Source organism: Topomyia yanbarensis, chromosome 1 (genome assembly GCF_030247195.1).
Source record: "Topomyia yanbarensis strain Yona2022 chromosome 1, ASM3024719v1, whole genome shotgun sequence".
Lineage (NCBI taxonomy): Eukaryota > Metazoa > Arthropoda > Insecta > Diptera > Culicidae > Topomyia > Topomyia yanbarensis.
In genome coordinates, this window is record NC_080670.1 from 141,457,391 (window position 1) to 141,483,680 (window position 26,290).

The window sequence follows — 26,290 nt, forward strand, 5'->3', positions numbered from 1 at the left end:
AGCTATTGATTTTCAACTGCCAACAACATGTCCCTCAATAGTTATTTATTCTAAACACTTCAACTCCAATAAACGGGAAAGTAACGCATAATGTATCGCGATAACCACCGATGAATTATCGACGATGTCGATGAATACGACGATACATTATCGTTAACGGAGTTTCCGATGACGTTGACGGGTGGTTAACGTTATCGACGATGACGATTAATGATCGATTAACAACCCTGCGGAACCAAAAGTCAAATCTGCATGAAATTCAATAGCAGTTAATAGGAGTGTCGCGTCTTTCATTTGAAATCAATTTTGTTAAAATCAGACAAGAATGCGCTGTGGAATAGGTAATATCACATATATTTTCTAAGGAATTTGCAAGTTCCTTGATGGCATCAAGAACCGTCATAAGTGACCAATTAGGTCAAAGCTACTTCGATTGGTCATTAGTGATCTAGACCCGTCAATCCAAGTAATGTTGAATTCATTTTAATATGTATTACATCATTCGAACATCACAGTATTATCAGTTTATATGGGAATTTGCTGTGTGACGCACTTTTCAACCCGTAACTCCGGAACCGGAAGTCGGATCAACTAAAATTCAATAGCATCTTATGGGAGCGTTATAACGTTTATTAAACTTAAACTTCTTTATATGAGAAAGGCAAAAATGACTAAAATATTTCAAATTTCTATCACTATCACTGCCTATGATCGCAAATCAGTCTCATAAAGATAAGAAATCCCATAGAAAATGGGACAAATATGCAATCAAGGGCAGTATAATAGTCTATCCTGTACAGAACAGCCTTCCGAATTAGGAAATGTCCCCAGGATGATGTTCTTATTTTCCTAGTTCTGCTCGCTTATTCTCAGGCATTGTCTACAATTAAAAGCATTTTTTACTCTAAATTGAGTAAAATTTGTTTGCTTTTCTCTACTCATTTTTGAGAACACGTTTGTAGTTTTTATGAGTCAAATCTACTTATTTCTGACAAGAAGCGCGTAGGAATGATGTACTACCAATGTCGTTCATACATCACATTAAGTAATCAAAAAAAATTTACTCAACTTTGAATAAAAGTACTTTTGTTTGCAATAAGTAGCTGAGAATAAGCGTGTTTAATAGTGCTGTCAACGTCTATTTAGTAAAGGAATTAATGTGCATTGCAAAATAATTACTCGAAATGCGTTTATATGCGAGCGTGACAGACACTATGCTATATTAAATTTTGGCAAACACAATTTTTTCACTTAGGAGAAAATTGTTTTAAACCACATTTGCTTGTTAAAGGTATAAAAGCACAAAATATATACCTTGTTATGGAATTTGCATTTCAGAATGCATCAGAATGCGACACTAACTTAGTGACAAAACCAAACTAGACCCGGATTGACGATAACTACAAAAACGAAAACACTATTCGTGTTTTTGTCCAAACCCCTAGTCATGCGTGATGACCCGCACGAAATTAAGCTGGTTAAGCTGCTGAGAATTAAAGCAGTCGAAACTTGGTTTGGCCAAGCAGGCCAATGCAATATGCACTATACTATATTGTTCCTAAGGGAAGAAATTTTAGACAAAAACTATGTTTTCTCCTTAAAGAAAAATATTTTTAACCACATTTGCGCGGCACAAAACTTATAACTAAATTAGTAGAATTTGCATTAGGAATTCAGCTCATCATAATCGGAAGGGGGATAATTTCTCCATAAGAAATGTACCTATGTTATTCAATATGGTCGCCATATTGAAACAATACATTTCTTTTGAAAAAAAAATATCAACTTTCTTGATATTTAATAAATTGAGTAATATCATATTTTTTCACTAAATTATGTTTATAAACTATTAACAGTAACAATATAAAGTTGAAAAAAATTTGGCTGAAAGTTGCTTTTTTGAATGTATTAAAGGAATCCATAAGTTTGACCTCTAATATGTAATATGATGCACACTTAAAAATCATGTGATTTTAGTTAAGAATTTTGTTTGGGTTATATTCAAAAATAGTTAAAAAAAAGATTCCCATTTTTGGTCCTTTAACCATTGTGCTGATATTACAAACTAAGGATTGTTTTTCGCTATTCTAGACCGAAACAAAACATTGTTAATTCGGTGAAAATATGATTATCGCAATATTTTAAATTGGCTTGTGCGAGTGGTTCCTGTTGGAATTTTATGAAAGAAACAGCTCAAATTTCTTGTTTTAGCTTAAATTTTCAATATCCCGTTGGTTCTTTATAGCATTAAAAACTTTTTCGATCACTTCACTATATACGCTTTTGTTTTTCTGTCGAATTGCAGCATGATATCTCAACAGCTGTTCAAAAGTGACGTTTAATAGATGAAACTTAAAAATAATTTTGCAACCGAAACTAGGTGAGTGGTGTAAAGGGGATTCGATATATCTGTAACGCTATTTCCGCTTTATTTAAAAAAAAAACTCCATAGCTATTAGAATTATAGCGTTACCTCCAGTTTGAACAAACATTAGTAAAAAGCTACATATGACACCCTACCGTTATCGTCGCATGTCATCGCAAAATATCCAACCTCTCCTGCTTCGTGATTGACAGATGTTTCCTCGCCTCAACTGCAAATACTTCAAATAGGCCAGTAAGATGGTTGTTTTTAATAACTAACTGTATTTAATTAGTGTCCAACATTTCTCCATTTTATTAATTGAACATATTCAGTTTATCCACTGGATCATCGAGTGCATATTGAAATTTCAAGTCTTGTTTCCTAACAAACTGAAAAAAACATATCGATGGCATACAAAATTAATGTTCATCCGTGGGGGTCCGCAGTAATCCAGGGTGATTTCTAAGGGGTTCGTAGTACGAAAAAGGTTGAGAACCGCTACACTAGATGAATGCTAGAAAATGCATAAAAATCACAGCAGAATAACAGAGACGAAAATTGAAAATATGCAAACTCTGCATATTTTTATTCCTCAGTATGCACTGAGAAATAAAAATATACAGTTTGCTTATTTTCTATTTCCGTCATTTTTATTCTGCTGTGATTTTTATGAATTTTCTAGCATGTATGCATTCAATGAGTGCATAGATGTAGAAAAACTCTAGTAAGAGAATTGCGGAGAGAAAAACAGCATTTTTGGCAACGTATGCCCCGGCATTGTATTGCAACACGTTCAATGTTATAAGGATAGGCAATGTTCGATTGGATTCGTTTTTTGACAGCTAAACGCGAATCCAATCGATCCAAAATGGAGTCTCCGCAGTTCTCTTTCTAGAGTTTTTTCTAGATAGATGGAATATGTCCAATGCATAACATTTACAGCATAATAAAAGAGAGGCTAAAAAAAGATAAAATAATATGCTATCGATGATTAAACTAATGTTCGAGTACATCGTAAAATTTGGGGGCGTACTGAATAAAATGTAAAGGATATTTTCAACTTATCAAATTTAATATTTTTCGGATAAATTTACACACAACGATATTTATTTCATGATTGAGAAGAGCAGAAGAGACGACACACATTGTATCGATATAAATATTTATGTAGGGTGGATGTACCAATAGTCGCATACTTAAGGAAAACTTTTGTTAAAAATCGAGGAATAGACCTATGGGCAATGTTAATACATTAAGCGAAAGCTTTCAATCCCTACTTCATAGGAAAAATATAAATATGGTTTAATAACCAATTAATGTATTCAAAACCGCTTGTACCATTATAGGAACACATGTACCAATAGTGGTGCAATCGCTAATTTCGGTTGTTATTGTTGCAAATCCCATTGATTTCTTATGGGACCTGCAAGCTCAAAATTCAAAGAAAATCATTTTTTTTCGATAGTTATTTGAGCAAATTTCAAGGATAACAGTTTTATTGTCGCATAATTTCAGTGCGATGAATCGATCAAAAAATATTTGTTGATGGTTGGTACCTTAGTTAGGCGTATAACCCACTACTGCAACTAATGGTACATCTCAACTATAGGAGCACCCACCCTACATACTTATTCCAAAATATAGAGCAGCAAAGTTAATGAAATTCGTAATCCAATATTATTTAGCTACTTGCGAAAGGAAGTATCGTTTTCCAGTGATGTCCCACGGTGGATACAGCTGTTGCAAAAAGACGCCCCCAGTCAGCAATCACAGTCAACGTTAGCGGTATACCGATTAGTGCATAAAGTATACAGAAGATCCGTCCCCAAAGCGTAACTGGCACGATGTTTCCATAACCTGCCGGTAGAATGAATATTGAGTGAGACAAACTGTTGAGATGAAATTAAAATTAAACAGCTAATTAAGCAAACTGAAATCCACTTCAGTAAATGGTCTGTGCGTAATTATTTCTGGTGGAGGACCGTTTAATTCTGTCCAAAACGTTATGATTTGTAGTGAGATGGAAAGAGCGACATCCTTAGTAAATGTTAAATATAATTCAAATTAATCAAATTAATGTCGCTTGAATAGTCTGTTGAGAGTAATTATTTGATCTTGATAACTAATTAATATTCACAGATGGGGATAATCAGGAAAACGGAGTAAGACAGACTGCAAATAAACCAACTCATTAGTATCCCATCCGGCCACCGACCTTGATATTCTATTTCAACAGAGTCGCAACCGATTCTCAATCTTGAACACAATTACCTAATTAAAAATATTATCATACCTAAATTTATCTTGCAATTTATATGTTATCTTCTCAAACTGCTTGGACAGGGCAGAGAGCAGCCTGTTGCGCTGATAGCTCTTTGAAATAAAATGGAACTTATCCAATCTCAGTTTTGAGATAACTTTGGGTAACTTTCTTCACACCGTAACTCGACCGAAGATTTATGGTATATGCTTTGTAAAAAATTTCTTCCTAGATCTAATATAAAGTATTTCAGAATCGTAATCTCCTAGTTTTAAAATATTTAAAATGTAAAAAATAAGAAATTGACACTGCCTTGGTATTCGTGCATATTATAGAAACAAACTGATTAAAAAAGTATTTAGACACAAATCTTTATGTCAATTCCCTCAACTTCAGAGATACAGTGATACACACAGAATCAATACATTCATATAACACAAAAACTACAGTGTTGACAGCTGTGCTATTCCCGTAGCATAGTAAAGATGGATGAAACTACCTCTGAAACGGTGAGTGAGTTTACCATTCACTAGTAGGCGTAGATGCACGTTCATGACTAGTGCTGATCCGGAATTGGAAGCCGTAAAGAACCGTGTCCATCCAGCTTGCTAAGATAATCGTGTGATTATGAAAGCGATTACTAATTACTAGAGAAGATAGCACCTGGAGGGGAACCCAAAACGGCGAGGAAGGAGAACCTGAAACTCGTGGAATTGGGTGTCAACGTGCACAAAATCAGACGCATTTGTTTCGAGGAGACTCGAGGAAAAAGAGTAAACGGAAAAGGTCATGGTCACATAGGTGAAGATTAAAACCAGCTCCCTGATGCGATCCAGTGTAGCTTTGGACGAGGTCATATGGGAAAACAAAACTGAAACAGCAATCAGGGTGCAATATGAACACTGCCAATAAGGTCTTGAATTCTTGATTATCGGGACCTAGTTGACTAGCCGATATGCCCATTAAGCACCGCATATAGTCCAGAAATGTAATTGTAAGAGGTATTGATCACACTGAAAAAACTCAACAACTGTTATACAACAGAGGAACTTTTATGGCACAGAAGCCCATAACTGAATCGAAATGCAACGTAGTAATTGTGATATCGCGGTGTATGTGGAGGCGAGAAGTGAATCGAAGATAATACTAGGAATGCTGCAATATAATGAAGATGGAAAACAATCCGATTCTAGAAATTGTGAAAGAGGCAAATATCAAATATCAAAGTGAATGAGGTATGTATAGTTGTTCTTCCCATCCACATGGATCAGCGATGCCAGATTCTCGCGACATTAAATCCGTAGATTTGCTCTGCACTCTACAAAGAAACAAAAGTATTCCAAATTAGGTTTTACACCAACCGGCATAACCCCACAAAATGATGAACTTCGTTTGACAATTCTCGGTGGTTTGTTTACATAGGAGTTACGTGAGTTCGAATGTGACAGATGAGCACCCGTTGCACTCGAACTCACGCAACTGACAAAGTAAACAAACCACCGAGAATTGTCAAACGTGAACTTCATTCAGCAAGAGTTCATTCGTGGCGTCATCTTACAGAACTCAATAGTGTTTTTCACCCCATTTAGGGATTGTGTGCCCAAACTCAATTCCAAGTTAAAGTTATATTCATTAATGAATTGATATTTAGTACTCTATACAAATGCTTCTTACTAGTAGGCAGCATTTTCAATATACAACAACAGTAAAAAGCATTTTAAAATAGCAATCCAACCGACTTATTCAAGAGGCACTGTTAAGGCCTATTTGTAACCTAAAAATTAGCAATGCTGAAAAATTTCTTAAAATTATATTACACAATGGATGAAAAGTATTTTTTTAGTCCACATTGTCCTTGTAAAGCTTCAAATTTTATATGACAATATCTATAGAATTGTTCAGTCTAGTCGAGGGTTCTAACGTCGCTCATGTTGTTCGTTTAGGAACCATTCCAGAGCCGTCTTAAGACCACTCGGGGCCCCTGGGCACAACTGAGTTGAGGGGCCCTATAATTGAACATGTATACACAGCAAAAAAATATGAAAATTAATTTCAGCGTATTTCCTGATATCGCAGTAAAACTTTTCGTGTAATTATGTTTCAGGAATAAATTTACGCTATATATCATGCACATAAAATGACCCCTGAAAATCATCCTATGGAAATTTGCATTATTCTGCTCGAGATCTGCGCGCTATTCATTCAACTTTCAGGTAAAATATCTTATTTTTACACGATTTTATACAAAACGGTGTTGAGCAGAGAGAAAAACTAACTGCGTCATACACATACATGCACGAGCCGCAACTCAATGCGCTTGGATCATTCACGCTCAAGCGAAGCTTATGTACGCCACTTTGCAGTCACGTTGTTATGTGTCGCTTTAGCCTAGTCCATAAGGTTATGTCTCTGGTGAGCCAATGATTGTCGGTTGAAGTCTTGGTATTATTTAACGGATTTTTTTTTGATGTCGGTATCGTCACCAATACATACGGATGTTATTTATAGTACGATTTGTGGCCAATGTAAAATTAATCACTCGCATAATTTTACACTATGGGTCGCGTTCCCTTTATGTGCAGTATAGTTAGCATAATTTTACATGATTTTTTTTATCTGTGTATACTGCTGTAGAGTAGGATGATCAAAAAATGATCTCTTCAGCATCAGGGAGCCATATATGCCACCTTGAGATATATTTTTCAAATTTAAGCCAAATCATTGAACCATGTGGAAGTATTAAAAATACTGTAGGTATCAAAATATATCGAGAAAAAAATTTACATTTCCATCACTATAGGTGGCCTTGTAAATGTCCAGGTACCGTCGAAAAACAGAAGGTGATTTTGATAGATCTTAAAAAGATATTAGCATCTCTGACCAATCTTACCGAAGGTGACAAAGAGCATAACATACTATATGCGGTTATGGGAGTTCGAACTCAGGTGAGCTGCGTACAGTGTAATGGACTTACCAGCTGCGCTATTCCCACCCCATATGATATAATCTGATTTTCATAGTTGTAAGACGTTGTTTGGGGCTGAAGAGTGCCTCCGTCAATAATGAGGAATGGTTTAGTAAGGAAAGTTAAACGTCAACTCTACAATGTGGACGATTCATGCAATCATTGTCCTGACGCTATGGCAATCTTAGAAAAATATTTTGCAATATGCTAATAAAATTCAACTTGTTAATAGATGATGACTGCATGATTTACAAAAGTTACATTGATTCGTGCAGAGTTGTTCTCAATTTCTTACTGTTTCTGATACGATGCAGTTGGCAAAAGTCAATGCCCAACTTTAAAAAAGCCACACTTTTTTTCAATCATAATTCAACTACATTTACAGATGATAATATTGAATATTACAGCCATTGAAATCAATCGATATTATGTCGAATCTAAGTGCGCGATTCGAGGTTCATTCTTTTTAGATATTCGCATTTTTCGCTGCAGGATTCTTTAAAATGGTGTCTCTTCATACACAAATTGCCGGTGAGGTAGATTTTTGTTATATATTTCAACAGAAGTTTTGTGCTTTCTTTTATAGTGAACGATTCGGAGAGGCGAAGATAGCAAACAAATACGTATTTTCATATTCAACGAATTAGTATCTCAAAAACGGCGTCGGTAGTTAATTGGCAAGTCTAGGGTTTTGATGGTAGAGTCGCCTCTCTGATGTCGGTGATAAGCACTCAGTGCAGAAGGAGACAGAAACAAAAAAATAATAATAGCAATAATTAGCCTTTTCAACTTTCGAAATTACTCGAACCTACTAATATGAACAACACAATTCATCTCAACAATTCACTACCACAACCATTAGCAGTTCATTCATAATCAGCCACAAACAGAAATGCAACTATCTACCAATGAAGCTCATTAAATACGCAAAGCAAACGCTATACCACTTTGACTGCAAAATTATACAAAATGTAAACCCAAACAAAAATGAATAAAAATTTAAGTTACAAAAAAAATCATTTCAATACCAGTAATGTAAAACATTCGAAATAGGAAACACATCGAATGTACGTGGCCGTGAGGCACAAATTCTCGACTACTGATTCCTGATTCTGACGGCCTAAAATATTTTTGATAAGGCGGAGTGTCGTACAAAAATAACATAATTGATTCTATACCAGACTACGACGGCATAGTGGAAAATGCCTATTTTGGCCGCGAAAGTATAGTGTAATCTCAAGAAGTACAGAAGGAGAATTAAACTGGAATCCTAGTTTTAAGATAGCTGTAAAAAAACAAACAGACTATTGTAACCCACCGTTGTATACAGCATTTAATTTCTAGTTTTAAGATAGCTGTAAAATTTTTCCTCTTTTATAAAAAAATATTTCAACATTGTAACCTCCTAGTTTTAAGATATTCAAAATGTAAAAACAAACGAGTTTGGCACCGCCAAGCTAACGCATTTGTGCCTATCAAATAAACGAACTGAATAAAAAAAAGTCCAGGAGTCATTTTTAGAGATTTTCATGATATTTGTCCATTCACAATCCCTGATGTGACGAAAAAATTAAAATTTTCCACATGCGCGGATCGCTTGCCAAACAAGGACTGTGTACCGAATTTCGACATCTTCTTCTTACACTTTCTATACAGCTTCCTTGCGTAACATTGTTGCCACTCCTGGTGCCTTTCGAACTTTACATACGTATTGTAGAAAACATTTCATTGAAGCGAGTAAAGACGCTATAATATAGGCTCAATAGCCAGGGCAGGACTAAATACCTCTGTCCCATCCCAGGAGCTTAGGACCAAAGGAGTGACATTAACCTTTTTAGCCAAGTCACTCCCAACGATTTACCAAATCCCCATCAAATTGAAACTGTCAGTACGGTTGTCCACGTTTATTCCTTATTTAAGGTTCTAAATGATTCGTTGATTGAATTCTTAATTAAATGAATAATTTGATTGCCGTATAATTTTGAATCATCTTCATTCTGTACGCTGCACAGTTGGCCTGGCCGTTTTAATGATTGTGTCACATACCATATGTGCCACAAACATTAATACTGACAAGAGAAATTGTACGTGAAAGTTTGCAATTTTCCAGGATTCTTACATGTATTAGCTATGTATGTGTAGACTAGGCTAAACTAGCATTGTAGAAAATAATTCATTGTTTTTGCTCAAAATGATTTGAAACTTGAATGTTGGATTGACGTTTGAATTGATCCAATACCATCCTGATCATGTAGTACCTCGTTCCCTATCGCTACCATTACTCCACAAATCACATACGATAAGGTGCAATGTGTGAATCCGAACAACTGATTCATTGTTACCCCGCATGCAAAAGAGTTATAAACAATTAAATGCTACTATTTTTTGGAACTATGATTCTATATTCATCCTAAGTTGGGGGGCCCTAAAAGCCCGGGGCCCCTGGCCCTGGCCCAGTGTGCCCATGCGTAAAGACGGTACTGAACCATTCTTGTTAATTCTACAGTAAGAATACAAGTTTTCAAAATATTTTGCCAGTAATTGTGAGATATCGTGATATTAGTTCCGTTCCTTTGCACAACAAATTCGTATCGCACCTTCGAGCGTTATATAGAACAACAAATTTGAAATCCCATCGCTTGGTTCCAACCGATTTAACGTGAGATATCTCTCTGGTTATTCTTTTTTAACCATCGTTATCTGCCCTTTTCGTTTCGTTTCACTTAATCGTACGCTGCCAGAAAATTCACAATCGGATGGTGAGTAAAGATGGATCGTCTAAAATCGTCTGTTTTGGTATTCACCGTCACCCGATTCAGCCAACGGGCGCAGTCTTTTAAACAGAACAGGGTATTCATAGTCGATATTGAGGACTGTTATGCGATATTGAGGATCATGCAGTGGATTGCTTCGTCCTGCTTGTCACTCCCGACTTTTAGATGTTCGAACGGGATTCTGTTATTGTCATCTGGCCACTTATTCTTAATACTTATTGGTGATTGTGCTATCCCAAATTTTTGTTATATTGTTCGTTTATATGACGCTATTCAATGCGGAGCCATAGCCTTTTATATATTTACAACAAATAAAGATTTTTTCAATAGGCTAGTAGTATTTCCCTCGCGCGCAATTAACTATTGCGCACGGAGCTTTTTTGTGGGGGACATTTGTAGCAATGCCTGATGGTAATTCAGTCTGCTTCTTTGGTCGTCACTTCGTCCATGCTAACAACGCAGCAGTTGCCTTGAATTTAACGGCCGGTTGGCTTTGTATGCTTCTTCCATTTGCTGACTACGGTCGTGAAACCTTCCGAAATATCCCACATCAAATTGCACCACGGAAAAAACGCTGTAAAAAATTACCAAGTTTGTCCGATTCTTTTCAAACTTTCAGACAATGCAATATAACCCATTAGTAAGTTTTTGGCATATTTATTTTATTCAACTACAACATCACAACCTTACGCTTGCACATTACGCTCAGCTCCCCTCATTAGTTTCTGTACAACATCTAGCTTCAGCTTCTCCTGTACGGAAACCCATTTTTTCTTCATGGCTTCCTCAGATTTAACCTCCTTGGGATGCTTCCGTAGTGCCTGCTGAATTTTTCGATGTGCCTTAGTTCCGGTTCATTTCCATGGGTACGAAAGTAGCCCCGTTGGCTTCGTACCATTCCAGGACATTTGAATAGTGGCTCGAAGCTAGATCCGGCCAGAAGATCCTATGACCCTCGGGTTATTTCAACAGAGGAAACAGTGGCTTCTGAAGACACTCCTCGAGATAGATCTCCCCGTTTACAGTCTCGGTAGTCAGGAAAGGCTTACTCCATTTGCCACAAAAGCAAATCGCTTGACAAATCATGTATTTATTGGCAAACTTTGAAAGTTTCTGCTTCCTTACTTCCTCCGGAACATCAAATTTGTGCTGGGTGGTGAAGAATAGTTGCCCCGGAAGCTACAGAATGTCCACCTTGACGCAAGTCTTATTATCCATGATGAGATAATGAGGCTTCGTCAGCATCTGGGTGTACATCAGTTTTCACGTCCATGACTTTCCCACTATATTTTTCCGTTCGTCACGATTTGGAGCCTTCTGCACTTTGTACTTTGTTCCTCCCGGCCTTTGGCTCTCTGAACCAAAGACTTGGACAGATTCAACTTTTTAGGCACACCCCTGACCGAAGCATTGGATTACGCTTAAACTCTTTCACTACACGCTTGTGATCCTGACCACTAATAGAACATCCATTCTGTCTGCATTTCTCCTTCCATTCGATGCTCACAGTTTAGTAGTACCTTTTAGTCATACGACTCACGGTTGATTGCACGATTCCCAATTGTTTTCCGATGTCCCGATGAGTGTCGCAAAATGAATTTGCGACGTTGCTTTTCGTTCCAATTTTCAAAAAACTGACAGCTAAAGACGCTGAATTACTGAATAAAGCCTCGCCATCTTATCCCAACTAAATAAAATGGTTTTCTGAAAACTAGCACCACTGTCACAGCGTTAGCTTTAGTTGACTCATATACTACAATTACCGCAAAGTTGCAACGTCGATAATTTAAAAATATTGGCTTTTTTTCGCTTTCCGGTAAACTACAACCTTCATGCGGAATGGGTTCGGTTCTGTGGTTTACCAGAAAATTACAACATAACGGATAGCTGCAATTGTTAAGGCACCACCTCATCACGAAAATTGAAAATAAAGCGAAAAATATCTGGCAACATTTTATTGTTGCAACACTTGTGTCGCATTGCATGCTATACGTTGTGCGACGAATTTACCTATTTTCTGAATACGGAGCGCCATTGGAATGTTATTCATTCCCGTTTTACGGCCAACACTAAGATTCAACAAACTGCATGTTTCACACAGTTTTACATCATGCATATCATGTTATTCGTCAATTGTTTCGATGTAACATATGAGCACAGGCTATGTTTGAATTTTGAACGTCCACTAACATAACTAGAATGTGTTAATCGAATCGAGTTGGGCGTGTTTCTTGTCTGCGATTGATGAAACACATGATAAGGTTCAGATAATTTGATAATTAGCGTATCTGACGGTAACCAAATTTTCGAAATAGATCTTCATAATTTTAACTATCACTTTTGCTAAAGCAATTATGATGCCATTGAAAATCAATTCGTATATTTCATATAACACAGAACATTTCGTTATTTTCAATTCAAAATAGAAATTTACTGGAATATTCCGCAATGTATACGATACGATACCATATTCATATTTATATGAGCAAACAGTTTCAAGAACATTGTTGATAGTTTTTAATTCAACGATTGCATTATTCCCACAAAATTTTATATATTTGTCGTTTTCAATTCTATTTTGCAATTTACGCATATTCTTACACCAGAATCATTGTTCTTGCGAACAGAGTCCGAAAAATTCGCGAAAGCGCCAAAATAGCTGAAACACGGCAATCGAACGGGTTGGAATAAAAAAAGCATGATGACGACTCAATAGTGCAATTTGATATATATTTTATTTCCGATAGATGCGAAAATAGTGGTGGCAATCTAGTGGATGAAGATTAATCAAAGTGGTATATAATCGTGTTTTTTCCTATTTTCCCGAAATATACTCGTCTAATGAAACGAGTACGCGCCGTCTTTCGCTTCCCCTGGACGGAAATTACTGGTTTTGACCAACTAAACTAATTTTAGGAACATCTGCAGAATTTTTTTTAGTGGCAACTGTCTTGGTCTTTTATAGTTCTATAACAAAATTAGAAGTCTGCAATCTCAGGCGATGATTTCTGTCATTTCGAGAAACGTTGGAGCGAGCGAACGTATTCCAACTGCCAACCGGTTTGAAACTCTTGTGATAAGCGTTGTATATAACTATAACGAGATATTTATCTAATTTGACGCTCCAGTATGCTCATTTTCAAAACTGTCTTGAGCGTTATTCTGGTGACAAAATGGACAGGTGTCAATGGCTGCGGTTCATGAGCATCAATGCAGGTTAGTGTCATTAGCCAAATATTAGCTGAAACCTGGTTGAGAAAGGACAATTCTTCGAATGTGAAGTTTTGATCGCCTGCGTTTTTCCCTAGATGTTGATACTCTCTTTTGATTGCGGAACCCCAGAGTCAATCGTGTTATGGTTACTGAATTGGTATCAAGTTTCATCATTTCATCAGTTATTATCTGTCATGAAGTTGAGGTTCTGTTTGATGTGGTATGCGGAGTTTTCTGAGGCGGTAGAGTTCGTGGAGGCAAATCTAACACCGATGCGATATCTGAGAATATCTTGGCTGGAAGTCCGTTGCAACTGGAGAACCTAGTGTAAGATGCCAATATTGTGGCTGAGATCTTTCTTCCAGATAAACTGATTTTTTTGATAAACGGACGAATAGGGTCGTGTACCGATTGTACACCACCACACCTCGTGCTCTGTGCCCTCTGCTCACCGGACCAGCATAATCATCGGTAACTCCCAGTTTTATGACGATGTACTCAGGCTAGTCCCCGGGGGTGGATCTAGCAAATACCTTGGTGGCCGATAGGGTGCACTTATTCTAACTATCAGCTCTGGTCACTAGTTTGCTAGTATATGAGGGACTATTCTACTGATTGTATTCCACATCTTTGCTTCTTTGCGCATATCTTGTAAGTCATTCTCTGCGCAAAGAGCCAGAAACTTGTCTCGCACTTCCTCGATGCTGGTACACGGTGATTCTTCCGCACTCTTTTACTCCGGGCAGCAAAGTGAAGGCGCGTGACCGAACCCATGCAGATTTTTTTTGTTTATTTGTTCAATACATCAACAGGCATATCAAAGCCCCAATGATGTTGACTTAAATACTAGTCTAATTACTAACAATCAAGTACACAAAAACAATAGTCATACAATAATTAAAAACAAATAAAAAGGTCAAGTGTTGTTAGCTAATTGATTAAATAGTCTGTAAAAACGTATACGCAGATTTTGTCGAGAAACGTTGAAATCAAATGCCGTAGCTGCCTGGTTAAAAATTCGATGGCTCCATACATACTATAGTTAGTGCGTCGGAATGGTAATCTGAGCATAATGTTGTTGCGTAGTGTTCGAGGAGCGACGTTTATGTTGATTTGTTCCAGAATAGCTGGGGCATCTATACGACCTTGCAGAGTGTCAGCGATGAACAAGGCTCTTGCAGTATTCCTTCGAACATGTAGGGGCTCTAGTTGAATTAGCTGACACCGGTTTTCATAGCGAGGTAGTCGGGAAGGATCTCTCCACGGCAATCTACGAAGCGCGAAACGTAAAAAGCGACGCTGAACGGACTCTATTCTCTCAATGCCATTATTGTAGTTTGGACTCCAAACTTCAGAACAATATTCTAGAATTGATCGCGATAAAGAACAGTAGAGCGATTTGAGACAGTAGATATCCGTAAAATTTTTGGCTATTCTGAAGATGCATCCCAGTGCTCGAGATGCTTTACCAACTGCATAGGAGACGTGCTGTTTAAACGTAAGTTGAGGATCCAGAATCACTCCCAGATCTTTAACGTGACTGACACGTTCAATGTCTGTTTCTAGTAGACGGTAGGTAAAATGAATCGAATCTTTTTTCCGTGAAAATGATATTACCGAACACTTCTTCGGGCTCACGCACATGCGGTTCGTATTACACCAATCAGCAAAGACATCAAGCTGCTGTTGGAGAAATCTGCAATCTTCAATTGACCGAATTAGGCGGAATATCTTGAGGTCATCTGCGAAGGACAATCGTGGAGTCTTCAGAACTAGATGTACATCATTGAAGTATAGCAGAAACATCAACGGTCCCAAGTGGCTTCCTTGAGGTATTCCTGACGTAGAAATGAAGGTGGGGGCCTGACAATCTCCTATGATAACCGCTATCTCTCGGTCTGTGAGGTAGGATCGAAACAACTGCAAAACACTACCATTTATTCCAAATCTCTCCATTTTTGCGATTGCGATATCGTGATTTATCTTATCGAAAGCGGCAGATAAGTCGGTGTAAACAACGTCGGTTTGAGCACGATGTTCCATACTCTCTGTTATGTAGGATGTTAAACACAGCAGGTTTGACGCTGTTGACCGCCCGGACGTGAAGCCGTGTTGATCGTCACTTAGGTACTGCTTACAATGAGCCTGAAGAGGTTCCATAATCACCAGCTCGAACAACTTTGAAACTGCACTCAATGAAGTTATTCCACGGTAGTTATTGACGTCTCGCTTATTACCCTTCTTGTGGACAGGGAACATGTTCGTGTATTTCCAGCAAGACGGGAAAACTCCTCTAGCAATAGATGCTCGAAAAATATGAAGAAGCGGAGTAATCAAAACTTCAATGTGCCTTTTCAGGATAACGGAGGGGAACCCGTCGGGTCCCGGATTGAAAGATGACTTAAGCCGAGAGGAAGCTCTGGTAATCATCGTTGCATCGACATCGATAGCACCCAAAGCTTGGCCTACAAGTGGAGCTCTGCTAGCGGCGAGTTCGATTTGCTCAATAGTTAGTGCCTCATCTGTGAATACATTCGCGAATTTTTCCGAAAAAAGTGCACATATGTCTCGAGATGTGGTAGCTGTATTCCCATTGAAAGTCATAGACGACGGCAGACCTGATTCCTTGCGCTGCTCGTTCACATATTTCCAGAAACGTTTAGGATGCGACTTGAGATTACGCTGAATATTTGCTGATATTGATAGAAACAGTGTTGGCTGGCTCGTTTGTATGCATGGTTGAGACTGACGTAATAGTCTCTGAGTGATATTGTGCGATACTTGGTAAACCTCCGCAGGGCAGCTCTCTTTATAGACTTCAGCCGTCGCAGTGTACTCGTTTGCCATGGAGGGCCGGTTTGTCGATGGTGAACTTTCTTTGGAACGTGCCTGTCAATAGCATACACCAGAACGTTTGAAAAGGTTTGAACTGCGGTTTCGACATCTTCGGGGTCCAGAATATTTTCCCAATCGATGGTGGAAAGAAGGTCTGCGATACTGCGATGATCAGCTTTACGGAAATTGTAGGAGACAGAAAGCGGTAATATATCGAAGTCATGCACCACAGAGCTGTCAATCGTGGCGATCAGTGGAGGATGATGTGCCACTGGTTTTACTAGGGGAGAGGGAGCTGTCACTATTGATGTGGCGGAAACCTGATCGCTGCCAAAACAAAGATCGAGATGGCGGCTATTCTCATTGGCAATAGGATTGATTTGTAGTAACGTGGCTGAGCTATAGCTGTCAAGTAGCCTCACTGCACAAGGGTGGAGAACAGAATGGTCCGAATCCGGATAAAGAAATCCATTAGGGGAAGATTTCCATGAAATAGAAGGAAGATTAAAATCTCCTAGTACCATGATCTCATCAACAGCGTTAGCATCTTCGAGGATAGTAAAAACTGAGCTGCAGTGTGCTTCAACGTATTCGGTATCACGAGCGCGGTCGGGTGGAACATACAAAGCACGCAAGTACAACTTACGGTCGCCAAGCTCGATAATTGTCCAAATCTGCTCTAGACAAACCCAAGAGGTGTTCTCGACGATTCTTGCCTTCAAGCTGGTTTTAACCGCTACTAATACGCCGCCTCCGGTGGATTTTCGGCTGTTGCTAGGGCTCCTGTCACAGCGAAACACCTCGTATTCAGTACCGAACACCTGACTGGAAAGCGTGTCATCGTTCAACCATGTTTCGACGAAGACAATGATGTCAAAACTCTTATCGGAGACTGCAAGACGGTATTGCTCAACGATTGAATTAATACCACCAACATTTTGGTTATATTTGATATTTGATAAAGCAGCCGTGACTTGCTAGAGACGGCGTTAAATAAATATGCATCTCTGCCTGCTTTCTGTACCCCTACAATAACTCTAGATTTTTGGCTCAAATGGCACGTTCCCCTATGTAGTCGGGGATTCATGCCTTGCCGTGTCTTCTCATAATTTCCTGAGCGGAAGGAAAATAGAAGGAGGAGGGAGGAGAGGGAATTGGAAGTAAATAAGCCTAAAGGTCTTTACCACATTGGATAAGTAACTTTAGTATGTTACTATGTTTTTATTGCCGCAAGACTCTACTGTATCGATTTTCTTGGCTATTTTCGGCAAATTTAAAACTAAGAGAAACCAAAGCAATGAAAGACGGATAGGTATTCTAGAGCGAATTAGTTATAAACTTAGAACAGAAAACTAGGACTAGGCAGGCTCATATGGAAATAATCGAAAGGAAATGTGAAGAATCCTTTGCCTTCTGCTAAGTAGGAGCTGTGCGTTGCACCCAAGACTACAGCATGGTCATTAATAGAACATAACTCATCATCAAGTTTTACCACCGACGCCGGCGGTTTGAGGTTTTTCGAACTCACTGGGCGCGGTTGTTCTAGAAACGCCTTTGTTTGGTGACACGTTTGTAGATTTCTCCCATAATTGCGAGGCTCGAAAGAAGCTCAGGGCCGTATTTTTCGCTTATCCAACTTGTCGAAATTGGCAAGGATGGCTCAGGACCAACGAACTCAATCACCGAATCTGCCTTGGCGAATACGTCGGGCGATTCATTTCCAGTAATATCGGAATGTCCGGGCACTCAGACAAGGTAGATAGTGTTGCCAATACTTAGTTCTTCGATTATGGTTCGGCACGCGATCACTTGCTTGGACCGTGATTTGTCTAAGCTAAGGCCTTGATTGCAGCTTGACTATCGGAGCAAAAGCATATAATTTCTCCGGAGAAGTTCTGTTGAAGGGACGATTGTACCCCGCACATAATCGCAAGTTTTTCTGCTCGGAATACAGTAAAGTATCTACCTAGTGAGTGAGATTGTTCCATTCTCATTTCACGACAGTACCAGCACGTCCTTCCATCAGAGAACCGTCAGTGTAACAGACCACTTGCGTTTGTTGTTGTCTCTCCATATAGCCAGACAACCACTCCTCTTTCGAGAGAATCTTCACATGGAATGTCCTGTAAGGAAAACTACGTGTGAGTGTAATATCGCTGGGAGCAAGAATATCTTCACCTCATGTTACTATTTGCGACCACAATTGTGTATGATTGGTAGCAACATCAATATGGTTACTCTTCCAAATCCCACTACCCTGCAGTCTGTGTGCACATGATAGTGCTTCTTGTTTGAGGTGTATGTGTAATAATTTGAAATTTAGAAGGGCCTCAAGGGCAGCAGTCGAAGTTGTGGCGAAAGCATCAGTCAACGCCATGAGCGCCATTCATTGCAGATGATTTAGCTTTGACTGGATCGTCATCACCTCTCCCCTCTGCCACCACATAAGCCGTATGAAATTATTGGACGTACAATTGTCGTGTAAATCTAATAGATGTGTTTACTGCCCATAAAAGCATAAGAGTTCCATATGGATTTTTGTCGAAAATGAGTTATCTGTTAGATTCTGTTCTGAATCACCACTGAATCACAATGCACAAATAAGATTACCATGTTTGTTTAGAAAACATCGAAAAAAATACCAAAACATGGTTGTCCTATCCATAAGGATCAATGAGAATGTAAATCTTCAACAGCGTTTTTCTCGGCTTGCTGTATTTCAATATGGGACTCTTATGCTTTTATGGGCAGTTTAGGTTTGAGACCCTAGGTCTTTGCAAAAGTTCGTCTGCACTACCCGAAGACCATGCACGCTTTCTTGACTCTGAACTCAATGTGAGCAGACCAATTCAGTTTTGAATCCAATATAACTCCAACGTATTTAACTTGATCTGCACACAGTAGCTCAAAATCAAAATCAAATCTGTGTTAATAGAATCATTGATGCTTTGTTTGGATTAACTGATCATTCAACTTGTCGACACTACTGTTCGACAGCTCTCAATGCTTGTTGCATTAAGTTAAAGATTGTTCCAATGCAAAGTCCAGTAATTAGTAATTGGTAGTCGACAGCTAACCCTTTGGTTGGAATTCCATGCACATTAAGTTTCCTCAACAGGCCTCGGCAACCAGATTCCATAGCAAAGGTGATAGAACACTACTTTGAGGACAGCCGCATATACTTCATTTCCTTATCTCTGCCTGCCTCTTTACCGACAGTAAAAGAAACTGTGACTGCACAGATATCGCGAGTTGGGAGCTTCGATATGAGACACACGTAAATAGACTTATTTGCAAGAATGCAAGCAAGAGGCATTTCACGTGGGTTAGTCATGCGTGCCTTTTTGTAAGCAATGAAGGCAGTGTTAGGCCAGTTTCCAATATAGAAGGTTCCTTTAGTACGGTTCTTGAACCAATGCTATGGAAGTTTTATTTTCCTGCATAAGCCGAGATAGATTCATAGTTGCTGCAGATTTATGCTGGAGATTGATTTGTGCTATACTAACCAGTGCTGATTACAAAACTGTACATTTCATTTCCAACATATATTGCATAACAACTAGAGGACACCAAGCAAGTTAGGATGTAAGCGCATGGAGCGAGCCACACCAGGTTTATTTGGGACACGATCATTTGATTCCCACGATTAGCAATGAAAATATCGGTCCATAACACAGTAAGGGAGAAATTTCAAAATACTCCGTGCGCGACTGGCATATTTTGAATCCTCCAGCCATCAAATCCTCGGCGCGGAGCTGCACCTTGACTTAGGCACTCCTGTATTCAGTCGCCTCCTACGAAATGGAATCAGGAACATGAAACATGCCCAGAAACACCAGGTTTGCATTTTTTAATGTTATGTTGGAGATTCCATAGGAACCGGGAGCTTTCTTCACTTTTAGACTCTTCGCCATTGCCAGCAGTTTGACATTGGAGACCTGCATATCTCCAGCGGTTTCTGCTTCTGCCTTTCCGTCTGCTGTCAGTCTTTGGGTTGTGCTCCGGGATTAGAGCCTCTACGACAACCTTCAGCCTATTTGGGCACATTCCAACAGGTTTAGACGGTCGCATGATCGTCGCCGTCAAGACTTGATAAGCCCAAGTGTTGGCGCCAGTTTCTCGGCATCGCACTTGTAGCAGTTTGATTTTTCTTACCTTTACCTCCCGGTTTGAGAGCGTTTCTGCGTGTAGGGCGCAATACAATTCGTGCCTCTCTATTTGTTTGGGTTCTGGCACGTTGAACGCGACAGGCAGCCCGGAGAGTGCTGGAGGAAGAGTATGCTGAACGCTGTCTGCTCATTAGCTCCAGTTTACTAGACATTGTTGTATCACATGCGTTAACGTTTCGGTCAGCTTGTCTGCACCCATGTTCTAAACACTGCTCTCCATGAGAAAATCCTCAACAAAAAGTTGCTTGTCGAAGTCTTTACTAGTATTCCATTTCCTCTCGACAGTTCTCGGCCACCGTGTTGCCGAAGGATTCTGTTGGTCAAAAGTGGCCCGAATTTGATGAAAATTTCACATTAGGGTAATTTTGTAGCGCTGAATTCATATTTGATATCAATTTTTTATTTTTTTGCCCAAAAATTTTGGCGCTTAGCGTGGTTCGAAAATTTTACATTTACGAATATAATGTGCACTATATATGAAAATCCATATTCAAAAAACTTGATATAGTGAATTTTTAGTAGAATACACATTATTTCAATTGTTGATAATGCTGGGGACATTTATAAATTATATAACTTACCCTGGGTAACCAAACACTGCCATGCGTCTCCTTTAGACAATATGAAAAATCATCATTTTTCATACTTCGGGGCAGAAGGGGCAAAAGAAGACATTCATGTTCGGAAAGTACACTAATTTTCAAACATCATTAACTACAAGCGATCTTTCCGAACTGTTTCAAAAAAAGTATAGCCACTTTGAACATCATAATCTTAATTTAATGCACGATTCATCATTTGTTCTTCATGTTTGAGCGAGAATAAAGGCTTGTAAAGACTAAATCGAATGGCGAGCATAAGTCCAGTAAATAACTTTTCAAATGGAACCAGTTCGATCCTAATCGGAATCCTAGCTAAAAAGATATGTCCATTTAAATAACACAGGTTTGAATACAGTTTTTTTTCCAAAATTGTTCATCTATTTCACCTTTGAAGCTCTGTAAAAAATCTATCTTTCGTCCTCAACACTTAATATTTTGGGAAGACTCTATTCAACCTGTTTACAAACAGATAAAAATATTAAATCATGAAAACCCAAAATAAAAGATTTTGTCCGGCTAGGCGACACTGTGCGTCCTAGTGGTTTATCACCGCTTGTTTCCAGTGCGGGCATCCGGCGCTGCTTTAGTTGCTGCGGCAGTTACAGTTGCATTTACTGTTGCACTTGGTCTTTTTTTTGGATCTGCGACTTTGCGAACGAATTCACCACACTTGCTCCGTTATTATTTTCCCTATTTCTATTGTTTTTATTATTTTTGTTAATTGGGTTGCTGCGTCCGCAAAATAGACATCAGAAGCTATCCCGTCTCCAGATGTCAAAACAATATCCAGCGAATGTATCAAGTTAGGTAGCATCAAACTATATACCACATCACACTCGAAATAAATTTATCAGTTCTTATGAAACCGTTTAGCACAGCACAGCACAGAATTAAATAGAATTTTCCACTACAAAGAATCAAATTTGAAACTTTCCTTCAGAAAATAATTAAATTGGAACAGTTTTCCATACAGTCCACACCCGAGAGCATTGAACTTTGGTTTGTGCATCCCCCAGCTGTCGAAAAGAGTGTCCCGGTGCGGACATTTTTCTGGTTCTTCGAGCCGGACATCAAATCGGGGTCGATCAGGCGATCCAAATTATCACCACCGCTCAACCGAGCGTGGATTACGGACCAGCCAAGCAGCCAAACGCGATTGGCAGAATATTTCCAGATAAAGATTGGTCTGGTTCTGGGTGAAGTTTGAAACCGTGTGTCACGAGAAAATGAAATTGTGTGCGGTCAAAATTACGCAACGTGTCGGGCATTATATGCACAAATTAGTCCAGACATAAATAAAAAACACACCAAAAAAATCTGAATTTTATCGTTGACGTAATTGTAAACATGACACAATTCAACAAACCGTAATTTACGAAATGACGGAACATTACCGTGTTCCGTTTAATATTACAAGAAACATACTTTACATGCGCAATGACATAAAATTACACTTCCTACAATTCAGAACAAACGCTGTATGAGAAGTAAAATTACACGATTTACGAAATTAAACGTCATGTAAAATTAAAATCAAACGTAAAACTAAGTCATTTTTGATGCTCGTATATGTCATGGTCAGGAGACGTAAATTTACACTATTTTTTCTATGTGTGAAGTTCGCAAAAAACGCACAGTTGTAGTGAAAATTGAACTGCTCCTGTTATTCACGGGTAGATTGAAAAATCCGCAAGCGAGTTGTAAGCATTCTTCCTGGCGTTTCGCCGGGTTTGTCGTTCAAACCTGCTTATGTGATTCTCGTCATTGTCTGGGCCTTTACGTGAAAACCTGCATCGCTAAAGGGGCTTGGCGGAGTGCTTGACCAGATAAGTGGTTGTAAGAGAATGAAGTAGTTGTGGCTACGGTGAGTACACTGGGCATTCTACAGTTGGCAGTTTGGTGAATTCATTGAGAGTAGGAGTAGTTTCCATCAAATTTGATAGTTGTGGAGGGTCCTTTAGATTCCTGAATTGTGAAATGGCAAAACTGAGGGAACAATCTAAGGTGCTAAGCGTCACCATGAATTCAATCTTGGCGATAGAAAAGTTCATAAATGGTTTGATGCTGCGCATGATTGTGATAAAATTGATTCGCGTGTATCCCCAAGTAGTATTTTTAGTTTTATAGCACAGTACAAGTGCATTCTAAGTTTTAAGAAGGGCTTCAAGAGTGCCATAAAACCGTAATTGTTACTAGGGTCTCGACTTGATCAGCTTTTCGAACGCTATATTTCTACCTCAATAAATGTTGAGCTGCTAACAAGTGATGGTGCAGAAACAGTGGTCGACTTGACTAAACAAATGGATGAAATGGAGGAGAAATATTATTTGCTGCCAGATTTTCTATTATCACAAAGGCCAGTCGTTACAATAGATCTGCCGCTATGGTGTCTGCCCCTGTATCATCAGTTGTACGATTACCTAAAATTGATTTGCGTACTTTTGATGATGATATCAATAACAGGATTTCTTTCCGAAGTGCGTATACAGTTTTGATCCACGGAAATAACAATTTGCAGTTAGTTGATAAATTTCATTACTTGATGGCCGCGCTGAAGGGGTCTGTGAGGAAGCTATTAGACACCATCAGTATCACAACAGATAATTACAAGGTCGCGTGGGATCTACTAGTTGGTCGTTGCGATGTTATCGTTTGCTTATTAAAAATCATGTTTACACTCTATATTTTTACCATTTTTTTGTTAACCATTTTTGTTAACGACCTATTGAATCAATTTTTCAACAGTTGTTACGGCATTTAATTAGCAAGGGACTGGAAGGTGAAGTATATTTTTCAATATTAAGAGCTATAGTACTCAAGGGAGAGCAAGGAGTTGAAGGAAGAAAGTTCAGAAAAGCGTGGAAGGATCATATATGCAAGCTTAGAGCTCACCGGCGACTTGTCTGCTTTGTCTGCTACCGTAGGAGTCAAGATCTTTTGGCATTAGAAATGCGAATCACCTGAGTCTACGGCATGTCCGGACAAGCGTAAAGTAACTTGTTACTTCATGCTGTCGGAACCGACGGCCCCACTATATATGCCATTGAACCACTCTATATGCCATTGAATCTGTTCAAAAAGAATCTTCTGATGCTATATTGAGCCTTGTTGACCAGTTCGAACGCCCCGTGAAAATATTAACGACTATTAATATCTAATGTCCTCGAAACGACTAGTTTCGCATTGATACACAGAAATATCGAACGCAAAAACTATACGATTTTGATACGGCAGTTTACTGAGAAACTGGAAAATATTTTAATTTTCAACACGGTGAAAAACAATAGTTGTAAACATGGCCTCGGAGTAAACTAAGATGCTGAAATAATGTTTTCAACTCAACGTAATGCCTATATGTTAATAAGAAATCAAAAATTACAATCGCATGGACTCATTAGGCTTTAGAGCGGAAAATCAATAGAACCAAGAGCACTTGCCCAAACTTTCTCAAAACCATACAATGATTCATCAAAGTGGACAGTTCTTCGACTTTTTTTTACGACCATACATCATATAACTACCCCAATAACATACGACCATGCGTCATAATGTCCGAAAAGGAATACATCAGAAGGTCTGACACGTTATAATACATAATTAGTGAGTAATGAGATCCGAACGCCAATGTTCATTAGCGGCGTGACCAGGATATTAGTGACACGGAAACTTGCCAATCAAAGTTGAGATCAATTATATTGTCTATTTATTGATGTAGATGACTATTTTACATTCTTCTTAATGAAAATTAATGATGAAACGTCTACTTGTTCAATAATAAAAAAATAATTAGAATCGATCAACAAACCATTGAGATATGGCCTTTTGAAGTAAACATTCCAACTTTTATCCATTTTTTTTTAATTTGCGCATTATATTTACCGTTTGGTAGACAATCCTACTTTCATATTTTTTCAGTGCACCATATAAATAACACCTGTTGTACATTATATTTATGTAACTAAATGGTAAGTGTTTCTTTTAAAAACTGCGGCACGTATAAACGATCTAAATAGTCAATGGACAAACATGGATTCACACTTGAAGTCTGGTAGAAAACCCATCTATGACCGCATACCACATCCAAACCATTATACATTTCGATTCCGTCAATGAAATATTTTCAAACTTGCAGGGGATATACTTGATTACTATATCTTTCGAATGCCATGTACTAAATAAGTAGACAAATATTTTTTGTTCGTAGAGATAGGACCAAAACCGTGGGTGTTTGCTGGTAGCCTTATGAAACGTGTTTTGAAATTCACTGAGAAGATGCTTGGATACTGTATCTTTCGAATGCCGTATGACAAATTTATGGTCATTTTTTTTTGTTAATAACGGTTTTAGGAACACCGTGTAAGGTATTTGAAAATTATTAACATATTTTCAAAGCAGCGTGCACTAAGTGCACTAATGCAAGGTTATCGAAAAGTTTCGTGAAAAGGAAAATTCCAGTAATTATGATGAATTTCCCTAACGGGTTTCGAGAGTTCTTTGTTCTTTGGCATTATGATTAGCGATAATAGTTCAAATCAAAGATACTACTGGGAAGTCACTTTTAGTAAAAGTCGATATTGAATTAAAGTTGGAATTATCCACGCATGCACTTCAGAGGAAGCGTGATATCAAGAGCTGAAATTTCAGTGCTTAGTTCTAAGTCGCGTTGGAAATTTGAGTAAACGCTATTGGGAGTATGAACTTCAAATCGATTCAAAAAATTTGTTTTTGATTTTTAGCACAACACGTTTTAGGAAAATTCAGTATTCCCTACACAATGCATTGATTGGAGAATTTAGCTATGTTATTAACAGAGCATTAGCAATAGTTCGTTTGTGTGTCTATTTTAAGGGCCATTTTTCCGCTTTTCTGTTGATTTGGTTTAGCCTTTGAGATTTCTAGGACTGATATTGTCCTATACTTATAAGAGCGATTCTCTGAATCCTGCCACTATCCCATGTAGCATGTGTTATCAAAAACATCGTGAAGCATCAAGTTCTAAATGTTGTCAATCGATATAATATCCGAAGAAAGTGATAAGAATTATAAGAAATGTCTCATCACACTGTTAGGTGGATTAAAAGCGTTTTTCTATTTTTTTGGTTTATCA

The 26,290-nt window shown here is 38.4% G+C and overlaps 2 protein-coding genes across 3 annotated transcripts in view; one reads left to right on the forward strand and one right to left on the reverse strand.

Annotated features, from left to right (window-relative positions):
• The window catches only part of LOC131696298 (uncharacterized), a 357,871-nt gene that overhangs the window by 192,195 nt on the left and 139,386 nt on the right, over window positions 1-26,290 (forward strand). The window lies entirely within an intron of this gene.
• LOC131696325 (TWiK family of potassium channels protein 7) overlaps window positions 1-26,290 on the reverse strand; it is a 135,733-nt gene that overhangs the window by 24,742 nt on the left and 84,701 nt on the right. Inside the window, exon 4 of one of the 2 annotated variants that reach the window (XM_058984874.1) lies at window positions 4,055-4,222. The exons of the other annotated variant lie outside the window; for it this stretch is intronic. Coding sequence (XP_058840857.1) covers window positions 4,055-4,222 — 168 coding nt within the window. The remainder of the gene's footprint in view (window positions 1-4,054; window positions 4,223-26,290) is intronic. 2 annotated transcript variants of the gene reach the window in all.